This window comes from Lontra canadensis, unplaced genomic scaffold (assembly GCF_010015895.1).
Source record: "Lontra canadensis isolate GAN:19392208 unplaced genomic scaffold, GSC_riverotter_1.0 scaffold66, whole genome shotgun sequence".
NCBI lineage: Eukaryota > Metazoa > Chordata > Mammalia > Carnivora > Mustelidae > Lontra > Lontra canadensis.
The window spans coordinates 4,448,465-4,462,628 of NW_022631060.1; the positions used below are offsets into that span (position 1 = coordinate 4,448,465).

Below are 14,164 nucleotides of genomic sequence, written 5' to 3' on the forward strand. Positions count from 1 at the left end.
GGGGAAAGCCAGTGGAGGGAGAAAGAAGACCGAGAGGATCGTTACAAGGATGACAAACCCAGGCCTGGTCTCCGAGGGGCACCCTGCGGAGGGAGGGGCCCAAGGATGGGCAGTGGGGACGCCCGGAATGGAAACCGGCCTCACCTCTCTCACAGACCCGCCCCAGAAAGCCGGTCCCGATGCAGTCACAGACGAAGCGGTTCCAGCCCTCTCGACAGGTGCCCCCATTGCGACAGGGGGCAGATGCGCACTGCTTCAGCGTCTCCCGGGAGCAGAAGGGGGCGATGCCCACCGCCCCCTGAGCCTCGGCCAGGCCCCGGAGGTCTCGGCTGCGCCCATCTATGAAGAGGTCTCGCACGCAGCCCACGTAGCCAGCCCGGAGCGCCGCTGTCCACACCTCCGGGGGCAGAGGGAGGTCTACCCGCCCCGCCTCAGGGAGACCGCCTAGGTACAGCTCGCTCTCCAGGTCCAGAATCTCACTCTCCCCGGTGGCCAAGAACGGTGTGCTGCGGCTGTTCACGGAGATGGAGCCTAGGGATCAAGGGAGAGCGGGCCTCAGTGACAAAGGCAGGATCGAGAGTCAACATGGGCCAGAAAGGGAGCCCTGATCTTCAGCTCTACAGCAGCCCTGGGCCAGAAGCTTGGCCTTATTTGCTACTGTGGATACCACTAGACAAAGATGTCAAGTTCAAGAACTCAGGTGAACCAGCCCCAGCCGAGCTGCGGTGTGAGGAGCCTCTGTCCCTCTGCACCTGAGTGAGTCCTCGGGGTCTGCACAGGAGGCGGACATGCCCCCGAAGTCCTGGACCATTGCCCTGGCCAGTGCCTTAGACCAGAAACCAGAGGCAGAGAGACCTATGGAGGCTGGAAGCTTTGACTCCAAAGCGTTTTCTTCCTACTAACACTTATTGAACTTGTATGACCGCATGTCAGACGCTCAGCACTTCTCTTATGTCAGAGTCTCAAGGAAAGGAGCCCTTTACGATCCCGTTCTAAAGAGGCATGTGAGGCCTAAGGAGATTGGGGAAGCTGCCCAAATCGCCAGGGAGGGTCAGGAGCAGAGGCAGACTGCCATCCAGAGCCCACATGGTCCAACCCTCTGTCTGTCTGGACAAGATAGGCAGACAGATCAGCTCCCCAGGCCTGACACAGGATGACAGCCAGGAGAGGGGTGGCTGGGCACAGAGCTCCCGAGTTGTACGGCTTCTTTGGAAGGAAAGGCTGGTTATCTTAGAAAAAATATTTGGGATCAAGTGGGAGCTCCAAAACCTTCACTGAAATCTTTAAGCAGTAAAAGACTATACATTAGAAACTACTCTATTTATATATTTTTTTCTGTACTTTTTCCTTCCTCTGTCTTTTCTCAAGAGGAATGCTTTAAAAAAAAAAAAGTCTTTGGGTCCCTGGGGGGCTCAATTGGCTAAGTGTCTGCCTTCAGCTCAGGTCATGATCCCAGGGTCCTGGGATCGAGGGTGCACTGGGCTCTCTGTTCAGCCGGGAATCTGCTTCTCCCTCTCCCTCTGCCCCTCCCTCCTACCTCCCCAACCCATCCACTGGTGTGCTTACTTTCTCTCTATCATAAATAAAACAAAATAAAATAAAATAAAGTCTTGTCCATGAAGTTAAAGAGAGGTAAGGAGGGTTTGGTCTACATCAGGCCTGACCGGGCAGAGATCTGGACAGGGTGAGGGGGTGCAGCAGGAGATCGAAGCATGAATACGGGGTGTCAAATTCAGGAAGCAGAATTAGGACCTCCTCTATGGCTGCGATTCTTAATCTGGAGCACGTTCTCCTCTGCTCAAAACCTTTACTGAACCAGAGAAGTCACTCCCCTGTGTCCCGTTTTAATAACATGGCCCTAGCTTGTCTCCCCTGACTAGGTGTCAGATGCTCCAGGGTCTCCCTGCTAAAACCCACTCCCCCAGCAGGTCCCTAGTTACGGCCCTCTGATCACCCACATCTCTGCTGATAGCAGATCCCCAGATGGCCCGCTCTACCCACCTGCTGTTGGGCCTCCTGGCCATGGGCGCTACCCAGCTAGACTCTCAGTAAATGAATCAAATGTGGGAGAAGGAAGAGGGAGGGAAAGGAAGAATTGGGAAAAGAATGTATAATGGAGAGTCAGCAAAAGGAAACTAAAGTGAGTACAGGCCTAGCTCCAAGATCCTTGCTCCAAAACACGGAAATGGAACAACCCAAGCGTCTATCGGCAGGTGAAAGGACAAACAAAAGGTCGTGGTATTTACATGCAATGGAATACTACTCAGCCATGAAAAGGAAGGAAATGCTGAGACATGTGCTGCATCATGGATAAAGCTGAAATCACACTGAGTGAAATGAGCCAGACAAAAATGGACATTATATGATTCCATTTACAGGAGGTCCCCAGGGTAGTCAATTCATTGAAAGAGAAAGGATTTTGGCTGCCAGGGCCTGGGGGAGGGGGAACAGGGAGTTAGTGTCTCGAGGGGACAGAGTTTCAGTTTGGGAAGATGAAAATGTTCTGGAGGTGGATGGTGGTAATGGTTGTACCACAGTGTGAAGTTCCTTAATGCCACCAAACTGTGCACTTTAAAAAAATGGCTAAAATGGTAATGTTATGTGTAATTTAACACAATTTAAAAAAAAAGTCACGGAAAAGGTCAAGGAGAGTTTTGTTGGGATGGCTGCCCCAAGTCTGGGCTTAGGTGCACAAATGAACATGGGACATCAGAAATGGCCAGAGCTGGTCAAACAGTGACCCAAGGACCCGTCAGTCCTGGTGTGTGGGCTCTAGAGCTCTGTGGGATGCTAAGGAGACCACCTCATGAAGGGAGAGAGGAGCAGAGGGCCCTGGGTTTCTCCGCAAAGCCTGGGCAGACCTCTAACCTAGAGAGTCACAAGTCACTATGGGGAAACCCTGAGGGGCAGCAAGCTCTGAGAAGAAGCCTGGGTGCCATCAAGAGACAAAACCAGAGGCGCCTGGGTGGCTCAGTGGGTTGAGGCCTCTGCCTTTGGCTCAGGTCATGATCCCGGCGTCCTGGGATCGAGCCCCGCATCGAACTCTCTGCTCTGCGGAGAGCCTGCTTCCTCTTCTCTCTGCCTGCCTCCCTGCCTGCTTGTGATCTCTCTCTCTGTGTCAAATAAATAAATAAAATCTTTAAAAAAAAAGAGAGAGAGAGAGAGAGACAAAACCAGGGGATGAACCCACATACTGTAAAGCCTAGGGAAGGTGACATCTCTGAGGAAGAGAAGGGAAGCAACAGCCAGCCATGAGAGGCTGGTGTTTCTGGGAGCCATAGGGCCTCCTTCCTCCCTGTGTGTGGGGGGGAAAGCCCCTCCACCCAGTCTCAAAGGCCTGGTGCAGTAACAACAACTTAGCTGATGTGGTAAGTGCTTACGTTGGGTAATGTGTCAATTCTCCTTTATATCAACTCCTTCTCTCGTGGACGACAAGATGGAGAAGAGTGAAGAGACAACTGGGCAGAAAGCAAGAGGGTGGGAAAGAAGACCAAAAGGGAAGAGTAGAGGAAAGGGTGGTCGGAAGCAATAGAAGTTTCGAGAAACAGCACCCGCCTGGCCCGAGCAACTCTGCCCTCCGCTTTATTGTGCTAGAAACCTCAGCAGGTAGGAGTGTTGGGTGCTACTTTGTACCCCAACCCCCCAGAGCATGAGCTCCATGACAGCAAAGACAGTTTCATTCCCCACAGTTCCCATCCCAGCACCTGGGACAGCTCCTGGCACAGCTCCTGGCACATAGTAGGTGCTCCCTAAGCACTTGTGAGTGAGTTAATAAAAGAAGGTTGCATGGGCCTAGCTAGAAGGAAGGTGTGGTTGGGAAGATTTTTGTTTGTTTGTTTGTTTGTTTGTTTGTTTTTATAGATTTTTATTTATTTGACAGACAGATCACAAGTAGGCAGAGAGGCAGGCAGAGAGAGAGAGGAGGAGGAGGCAGGCTCCCCGCCAAGCAGAGAGCCCGACGTGAGGCTCGATCCCAGGACCCTGGGATCTTGACCTGAGCCGAAGGCAGAGGCTTCAACCACTGAGCCACCCAGGCACCCTGTTTGTTTGTTTAAAGGAGAATAGGATTTCTACTCTGTGTTAGGCCCTGTGCTTTTATAGATATTCTTTTATTTTCTCCTCTTAAGGACCCCAGTGTAATGGTTCCTTTTACAGATAATGAAACTGGGGCTTCAAGGGGCTGAGTAAGGGCCTGAGGTCACACACACAGTAAGTGGAGAGCTGAGGTATGAACCCAGCTCTGCTGACTCCAAATAGTACCCTCTTCCCTGTGATGCACCAAGACAGGACCCACCGGAATGGGAGGAGAGGAAGGACAGCAGTGGGAGGGGCCTGGAAAGGATGGGGGAGAGGCCAGGAGGCGAGTGGGAGGGGTCTGGAAAAGAAGTCAGGCAGGGGAAGGGTGCAAAGGGCCCCCCACCCCCCAGGCCATCTGACCTTTGCGCCCATCCCTTTGGAAATCCACGTGGCACCACTCGCCATCATTGACCTTGCGGCTAGACGCCCGCAGCTTGATGCCCCCAGAGCCCATGTCCAGCAGGAGGTAGAGGTAGCCATCCAACAGCTCCATGGCGAAGTAGTCAGCCCGCTGGGCAGAGCTGTGGCCGCCAGCCCCAGCCCCGGCCCGCCGGCCCTGGCTGAAAAGCAGCAGCCCATTGGGCTCAGTGGTGCGGAAGTCGAGGGAGATGGAGCCGGTGCGTTTGGCACTCCAGCGGGGCAGGGCCACGAAAGCCTCAGGACTCTCAAAGGTCACGGGGTCGAGGGCAGCCACATCCTCACAGCGGAATGACAGGTCCCCCTGAAGCTTCATCTTGGGGTCCCCTTCCTTCGCCAGGCGGGACAGTTCCAGCTTGAAATCATTATTCTTATAGACCACCTGCAGGGAGGGGTAGGGTCAGGGATGAGGAAGCAAAAGCCCCTCAGGGCTGGCCACTCCGGCCCAGCAGCAGCAGCCACCACGGGACCCTGCCATTGTGGGGTGGGGGGGTGCTGCTCATTGCACCGGATCACTGGCTTGGACCTCTGTTCTAGAATTTCACATACAGGGGTTCTGACCAAGTACCTCCCTTGCCCCACTTATGGTCTGTGCTCCGTCCTCCAGCCCAGCCGAGCAGGGCAGCCCTCAGTACCCGCTGAATTGGGATTCCTAGTAGTGACAAGACAATCACAGCTCACATCTAGCAGACATCTTCCAACTGACAGAGTATTTTCATTTACACTCTCGTCCGCCCTCACATCCACCTTGAGAAGTAGGTACTGACTACTCACTTTTTAGATGAGGAAACTAAGAACTACACAGGCCGCCAGACTTGGCCAAGGTCACAGAGCTAGCGGGTGGGAGAGCCAAGACCAAACACAGGTCTTCAGGCTTCACATCCAACATTCTGTCCTCTGCACCACTGCTGCCCTCGAGAGTACTCTGAGAGGACAGGGGCTCAAGGAAATGAGAGAGGAGAAGCTTCTTGATAAAATCAATGAGGCTTAGGTTTTGATGAGGGGAGGTCTCCCCACACCTTGGACAGAACAGAGGAAGCAGGCAGCTGGCCAGCGCAGACTAAATCACACTGAAGACAGGGACCAGAGGGTTTCCTGGCTGAGCCCAGACCCTTCCCCTTCCGAGCCCTACTCACGTCCTTGAGGCAGCCCATAAAGTTGTTGCTGACGGGTGAGCCTGGCAGGTCAGCCGTGTTGGGACTGCCCCCAATGTAGAAGAAGTCATCCGAGCCCAGCATGGTATAATCCTCCTGCGTGTAGCCTGTGGTGGTCAGGATCCCGTCCACTGAGATGGTCACCTGCCCAGCCCAAGGAGGGAGGGAGAGAGACAAGGAGACAACCGGCATCAACTCCCTGGGAAAAGCCACGGGCTGGGCAAGGGAGGGGCCGGGGGGCTGCGGGGGAGGGGGACACCCCCATTTTTATGTCTGCTTGTCTTGGAAGAGGAACAGTGGGGGGAGAGAGGGAAGGCAGGAAAGGAGGTAGCACAAGATTTGATGGTTTCAGGGTGGGCTAAGGCCTGCCCCACAGCCCCCAACTCAGCAGGCAGAGGCCTGAAGGGTACTTGGAGAGCTCACCATGAAGAACAGCAAGAAGCAGGGCCTGGAAATGGCTCCAAGCAGGAGTAGGGACCTCAGGACAAGGCCCCATTATGAGGGGATGCAAATGGCACCCTCACTTCCCCCCTCTTCAGGTGCTTGCTGGAGCCTCGGATTTCAGAGGCTTTTTTCATAAAGGACATAGAGAGCACCAGTTCTCCTTGGATCTTGGTGGCTTTGCCTCACCTGCAGCTGTCACTTTGGGACACCGAGGAGTCCTTGAAGCCTTAGCCCAGCAGGAAACTGGGAGACAGCAAGGGCATCCAGAACACAGGGATAGTACTGGAGAGCATTGGAACTTCCTGGGGGACGCATAACGCCTTCGGGGCTGATTCCCACCACCACCACCCTAACTTCAAGGGCTCCCACTGGTCCATGCCTTCTTCCTGAGTCTGTCTCTTTATTCCCCAGTCCCTCCATATACTGGTGGCTCTCTTGTCTCCCAAGGAGAGTGTAGCTCTTTACCTATTCATTAGCCTGCCCTCTTATCTTTGTTGTCTTCCCTACTAACACCACTGTCATTACTAAGGGCCAGGTTAGGGAAGAGGGGAACAGAGATAACCTCATGATATCTTAACCCTGGGCTGAAAAGTCAGCTAAGAAAGCAACATGGGAAAGGAGGGGGGAGTACCCAATGTTCCAAGGAGAGGACAGGGGCTCAGCAGTGGCCTGGGGAAGGCAGAAGTGACCTTGGGGAAAAGTGACAGATGCAAGGAACTCTCTGTCTAACCCCTCCCCAGACAAATCCCCACTAGGCCTTGAAAAGTTTAGCCATAGGAGCAGCCTACAAGGGCTCCAGAAACCCAGCAAGACATGGGGGAAGAATCCAGGGCTTTGGGACTGTGAGCGCCCCACTGGAGAGGAGCTGTGGCTCAGGATGGTCACCTGGGAAGAGGAGGCAGGCTCCTACAGGAGTGTTCAGGAAGCTGGATCACAGTGAAGCCAACACTGTGCTTCCACTGACCACAGCTCACCCCCGCTTCCCATCCCAAACATGCTTCAGGACCCTCTTTTTAGGCACAGTCTGGAGATTTGGGTCTTCCAGTCACATTCTGTGTGTCCCTGCCCACACCGGCCCATACGCACATGCCACCAGCCATTTTCCCAAGACTGGTCTCCAGGGTTCCATTGTATTGGGGATGGGATGAGGATGTTAGGGATTCCTAAAGAACATGGGTAGAATGAGGCAAGGGGGACTTCCCCCCACAGGGCCTTCGAGTCCCCCTCATTCACAGTGAGTTGGGGGCACAGCTAAGCAGTGTGAGGGCTGAAGGGCTCCCTCCTGGGAACCATCAAACCTTGTGCTGGGGGACCAGGTTCAAGGACAGAGGTCTTTGTGGGAGGGGGCAGTTCAAAAGCTTTTGAGTCTTATTTTGAGGGGAGGGCTGGTCATTATTGTTTATTTCTTCTTCCCTCCACCCACCTAAGGCTGGGAAGTAGTTATTGGGGTAGAAGAGGGAAGGGTCAAAGTATTAGTCACAAAAACATGCAGACAAGATTAGGATGGGCAGAAGGGGGCTACGGAAAGGGAAGAAGGGGATTGGGGTGAAGGAGTGGGATAGGACAGGGAGGGGTGGTTGGTGAAGGGGTCTCCCTAGGTCAAATTCAGCTCTGTCCCACCCTGCATCTCCACTCTTGATGCCACACCAAGACCAGGAAATGGGCCACTAATTAGTTCTTGAGTAGTGTCTGTTCACCCCAGCTAGACAGTCAGCTCCTGAAGGGCAGGTACCTGACCTAACATGTCCCTATAACCACGTTAATCCCATCACAATCCAGGGGACAGACACATCCTGATCATTAAAGGTGAATGTCAAGTCACCTCGTGACCCAGAGAAACACTGGTTCTCCCTGCCTGTATCCCATCTATAAGCCCAACACCTCAGGAGACTTGAGTGGACAGAACCTTCCTCCTCTGAGCCTGTTCTAACCAGGTGCCCTTGATTCTGTATGGGGGAGGCCACTGCTGGCCCCCAAAGTCCTCAGGAAGAGGCTTCCTGGCCTCCTCAGCCTTCCAGCTCCCCTGAGCCACTCAGCTGTGTCCTCCCTACCCCCAGCCGCAACAGCTACAGCCATTATCCTCATCCTGTGGGTTCTTTGGCCCAGTCCATGCAGGGAGCTCACCTGCCTTTGCCATTCTAGAGTTAGAAGGACCTGACCTGTGGGGAACACCCTCCTGGATTCCCCTTCACACTGGGCATGAATCTGACCTTGCCCTCTATGGCTTTATGCAAATCACGGCCATCTGGTGCCCATTTTGGAAAAGGGATGCCTTCATCACCCTCCTATCTGTCCCCCCAAATTCACAACTATTTTTTAGAACAGGGGCTGAGGGAGAGGGTAGTGGGAGAAGGGTGACATACAGAGGTGCACGGAGGAAGGGGAGTCAGCCTGGGGGTGGAGGAAGTAGAGGGAGAAAGGGGGAGACGGGCACTGGGTGGAAAGGAAGCCAAGAGTAGGGGGAATGGAGGACAGTCTCTGGGGAAGGCAAGGAGGGAAATGACGGAGATTAGTAAAACCCAACTGTTCCCTCAGACAAATCAAAGTCCAGACACAAAAATGGCGGGTTCGTTAGTAAAAGCAGGAATCAGGGGAGTAATTCCCCCGTCCCCCTCCACCCCAGGGGTTCACGATGCCCCTGCCCCCCAACCCCCCCTCCCCGCGCAGCTTCTGGAAGGGGTGGGGCCGGCGGGGGAGGAGGGCAGGGGGGCCGTGCGAGAGAACAGCCTCTGCAGCTGGGATACATGCGGGTTAGAGGGCCAGGGTTGGGAGCCAGGCCCAGCAGGAGAGGAGAGAGAGAGGCAGCCGCACGTGAGAGGGCATGCGGGGCCAGGGGAGATGGGGAAGAGCAGAGATGGAGGCGAGGGAGCCGTGGGTGCAGGAAGGAGAAGCTTCCTTCCAACGGAGGAGGAGAGAGGAGCCACTGCTAGGACAGAGACATTTATGGGTTGAGAAAGAAAGGGAAGGGACACGAGGCTCTCAGATCTTCCTCACCAGGGGGTGACTCAGACACTCACTGCCACCACCCATTCACTACTGATCAATGACCCAGACACACCAGCTCACACACCACATCCTGCTGAAGGCAGTGGGCGGAAGTCCTGACCGGCTCATCTCCAAGCATCCTCCTTTCAGTCATCAGCACCATGGCTAGCGCCCGAGACACAGCAGACGCGCCGCCCAACCCACACCAACCCATCAACGCGAACAGGCAGGGCCCAGAGTGAGAACTGAGGAGGCCAGTGGGAACAAGCCATGGCTCTGCCCTGGAACAGCCATGTGCAGCCAGGGAAGAAGGGGTGAAGCATGGAAGACCCGGGAGCCCAGCCTCCCTCCTTGCTCCAGGAGCTCAGAGGGTGGCTGGGCAGCCACTGATCTAGGCGGGGTCTCAACCCTCCCTGCTGGGCCCACCTCTCATCTGCTCTGAGCTCTGCGTGTCGCTCTTATGGAGGCTGGTGGGATATGAAACCAGGTCCTGGCCACAACTGCCCCCACAGGCGCCCTCCATGCCTGTCCTGACCCGGGTTTAAGAAAGGCTGAGGAAGAGGGAGAGCCCCTCTGGCATCATCCAGAGCCTTCCCCAGCTGCCTGCTTGGATCACGGGGTCACCAACCTCCTTGGGAGGGGGACTTATTCAGGGGAGAATAGGGTGGAGGGCAGACGTTTTTGACTTATGGGGCTAGATGGGTTTCCAGGACATTGTATGCAAAAGTGTCTCATTTGTCCACGGTTGTCAACAAATTCTCAAAGGGATCTAGAAGCCAAAGGCGGTTAAGAACTAGTTTAGCGGGGAGCCTGGGTGGCTCAGTGGGTTAAGCCTCTGCCTTCGGCTCAGGTCATGATCTCAGGGTCCTGGGATCAAGCCCTGCATCAGGCTCTCTGCTCAGCGGGGAGCTTGCTTCCCCCCTCTCTCTCTGTCTCTCTGTCTACTTATGATCTCTGTCTGTCAAATAAATAAATAAAATCTTAAAAAAAAAAACTAGTTTAGGAAGAAGGCCCAGGCCTCCCCTTAGGATGAAGTGAGGTGGGAGTCAGGCATAAAGACCGGATGGCTGAGGGAGGTCGTGCACGCCTGCTTCCGGCTCAAGTTCAGCCATCTGTCTGGGGTTAGGGTGAAGCTAAAGAGAATCAGGTTGAAAGGACTCACAGGAAAACGACTCAGTTAGCAGTCACAGTCCTACAGCAACTGCTGACATCTGGACTTGATAACATTTGAGACGAGAGGGGCAAGACTTCAGGTCAGAGAACTCGAGCTCCTCTTCCGCCTTTCCCATTTTCCACAACAATCTGTGCCTCTCATCTGCCAAGGGGGTGTAATGACCTCCACCACTCGTGCTTCTCTCAGGGTAATGACGTGGATCGAATGAGATAATAGGAGGGAAGGCACCCGGCCCTCCAGATCTGCTACAAGCCCCCCACCGCTGTCTCTGGGCCTCAGTTTCCCCACTGGCTAACTGACAACAGTCTCTGTCTGATGCCTCAACCTAGGCATTTGCCAAGTTTAAATTATATGCAGGATGTGAGAACTATTTAGAAGAATCAGAGACCCCAGTGTGTGCACAAAAAAAAAAAAACTATTATTATTTTTACAAGGAAACGTCCATCCTCCTTACCACACCTGACCCAAACCTCTCAATGGATTAGCCGCTTCCGCCTGTATCCAACCTCTGCCCGAGGAGAAGCGCACCGCACCGATAACAAGAGACCATATAAAAATAAATTCAAAGCCAACTAGAACTGGGGCAGAGGGATGCCTGGGAGTAAGAACAGGGTAAACCCCATTTCTTTCAGGGCCCATGCTCCGACTCCAGTCCCCTTGAAAAGGCTGATCCCGGGGACAGGTTTTCAAGGGTCTATGAGGCTCCTCAGGCCACCAGGAGGCAACCAGCCCTGATCATCAAACAGTAACGCTCACACCATGCACTTTAAAAACTTGGAATTTAGCAGGAACGTTCCTTGCCAAGGCTGAACCCAGACAAGGCCGTTTGCCTCTTAACCAACTTAACCACGTTCCTCCACCTTTCCTCCTCCTGCCCGGGGCTAATTCTGGAAGCATTCTGGGGCCTCCTGAAGTTATTTTGAGACTGATTCCTAAGAAGGGACAATAATGTTCTCTCCCGTAGGGCCAAAGATGTATTCTCCAGGGTTTGCGATGGGAAGGGAATCACTTCTTTACAAAACATCCTCATCCTGGAAACACTGAGATAGATAATCAGTTAACATGCCATAAAGATGAATAAAACCATAATTTCCTTTACAGGGTATGGATGCTTTCGCTTCCATTACCCTGCTTTATCTTCACGCTGACCCCAGGAAGGAGGCAATGGACTCTATCAGCTGTTCAGTCGATGAGGAAACTGAGCTTTGGCCCAAGTCCATGTGATCAATTTTTAATGGAACTGAGACTGGAAGGAAGATGTACGGAGTCCCGAGTCTCAGATGGTTTTGCCCTGGTGTTTGGGGTGCTCCACACGGGTTTATCTTGCCTCCTTTCTGTCCCCAAAGTCACAGGTTGGCTGTCCAGTGAGGCTGTGTAAAGAAAGAGTTCCAAATGCCCAGCTCCTGGCCTGGCCAGAGGGGTGGGCAGAGGCTAACTTCTAGAAGTAGCAGCTGGAGAGCGGAGCCTGTAGGTGGGATGGCGCCGGGACTGCCACCTGGTTCTGCTGCAACACTGGGATGCCTGGGAGTGACCAGATGAGATCCTGGCTCGGGAAGGCTGGGATGGCTGCGGCTGTGGGCACTGCCTTGGGGACAGGGCAGAGGACAGGACCAGCACGGGGCTGTGGATGCAGGGAAACACAGCCCATGTAAGCATCAGGACAGGCCCGACGTAGCCTCACAATTAGAGCCCCTGGGGAGGTCAGGGAGCCAACTGGGAACCCCAGCTAGCAAGCTTCCCTCATGGCCAGCCACGCAGCCTCGCAGATCAGGGAGGCTGGGTAGGCCAGGCAGCTGCCCCCAGCAGCGCAGGCCCCACGGGAGCAGACACGTCCATCTGCAGGGTCCCCAGCCTGGTGCTCAATCACTCTGCATTATTAATAGGCGATGACTAACAGCCTGCCGCCACAGAGCCGGGACGGGCGGGCACGAGGGAATCCCAGGGGATGGCACACGGCACAGCCGGCAGGCACACACTCCGAGGCAAGGCGAGGAGCAAAGGGCCAGTCCCAGCTCCTTGCCCTCTGCTCCTGCCCTGTTCCTGCCCATCATGGCCCCAGACCTGAGGGCCGGCTCCTGCCTGCCTCCACCCAGAGCCCTTCCCAGGTTCAAACCTCCACCCCGTCCCACAGACCCCGGCTCACACCAGCGTTTATACGTGTGGAGTCACCAGCAGAAGCCCACAGACACACAGCAGAGTCTCCCACTAACACCCCCTAAATGTCACACCAACATTTACCCACAGTCGCACCCACACACCAACACACACCAGCTGCGCTGACACACACACCCACACTGACACTCACGGGGACTGAGCCCAACCCAAACAGAGGGGTTTGGCAAAAACTAGCCCCACTTCACCCCTGCTGCTGCTCCTCCTCTCATCCCCTCACCAGGGAAGGCAACCACCCCCACCCCCCCGCCCCGGCCGAGGCCATGCAGGACAGGCAGGGGACAGAGGTCGGGGGAGATGGGGGGGGAGGAAGACAGTGTGAAACAGAGTGTTAGTCAGAACAGCAGAGCGGTGGGGGAACTGGCCACTATCCCTCCTGGGGGGAAAAGACCATTCATGCCATGCAAATGTGGGGGGGGGGCGGAACCAGGAACCCTCAAGGCTGAGACGTGAGGGAGGGGATGTCACCTCTTTGCTGGCAGCCAGCATGGGACTGCACCCAAACCGGCATGAGCTGGTCCCAGGTCCCAGGCCGCTCCGCATCTCCCTGGGCCATCCCCACCACCCCCCACTTAGGAACCTGCCCAGCTGGCTGCCACAGGAGGCTCAGCCCCAGCCCCCCCCCGGGTCCCAACTGGAGGGGTCTGTCTGGGAGCTGACAGTGAGCAGAGCGTAGCATGTCATGGGATGGTGTTTTCCATGGATTTTCAGGAGACCAAGAAAGAAACTAAATCAAAGAGAAAAAACGAGGGAGCGAAGGGATGTGGGGGAAAAGGAACAAAATAAAGCAATAGAAATCAGCAGCCTGGCATCGGGGCTGGTCTAACCAGAGCCGATGAACATGGGGCCTGCCCCCAGGTCTTTCTGGCCAGGAATCTGAATTCAGGAGTCAGGGTTAAGGCAGGGACAGGCCAAATTCCTTGGTTTCCACTTGTCTTTTGGATTTGAGTTTGGGCCAAAAAAAGAAAGAAAAGGGAAAGAGGAAAAACTAAAAGAGAGAGAAGCAAAATCTGAAGATTGTCCAGGACGCCAAAAAAACGATCGGAAGAGCAAAACAACCAAAACCAAACGGGGAAAGGAAACAAAAGAGGGAGAATCGAACAGCTAAAAAAACCCACGGCAAACCAAACGGTAAGACAATTAGAGTGATATCTACCAGATAATGCAGTTTGTTTACCATAGCGTGTCCAATCCCTGCGTGCTTCACCGGAGATATGGGGGAGGGGTGGGGGGGGTCAAAAAAAAATAACAACAAAGACAACAACAAAAGAACAGAACGAAAAGAAAAGAAAAATAAAATGACCAACTGTGAAACTCAAGGAAGGAGGAAAAAAATATATATCCATATGTATTTGGTTGGTTGTTCAAACCCTCCCACCATAGGCTCAGCTGAAGCATTTCATTTAAAGAAAATTAAATTATAATGGGAGGGAGAAATAAAACACAAAAATTAAATCCCTTCTTCTCCCAGTCCCCCCTCCCACCCCCTCCCCTGGATTCCTCTGCCCCCCACACCCCTCCCGGAAGAGCCAGCTGCAGAGAAGGGGAACAGTTAAAGACCTTGGTTAGTAGAGAAGAAAACAACAAAAGAACTGGACCAGGAAAGCAAAGACTTAAAGATGGCCGACATTCCGCAATGAGACAGAAAGGTTAGTTCGGTTTTTCACTCATACCTCATCCCACCTGTCCCTGCCCATCCCTTGGTCCCCTGGGTTATAAGCGTGTTAGTAACACACACAGA

The 14,164-nt window shown here is 54.2% G+C and overlaps 1 protein-coding gene across 1 annotated transcript in view; it reads right to left on the reverse strand.

The window, feature by feature from the left end:
- NRXN2 (neurexin 2) overlaps positions 1-14,164 on the reverse strand; it is a 105,184-nt gene that overhangs the window by 52,025 nt on the left and 38,995 nt on the right. Inside the window, 4 exon segments of the mRNA XM_032879373.1 lie at positions 145-531; positions 4,438-4,876; positions 5,631-5,792; positions 13,601-13,624. Coding sequence (XP_032735264.1) covers positions 145-531; positions 4,438-4,876; positions 5,631-5,792; positions 13,601-13,624 — 1,012 coding nt within the window.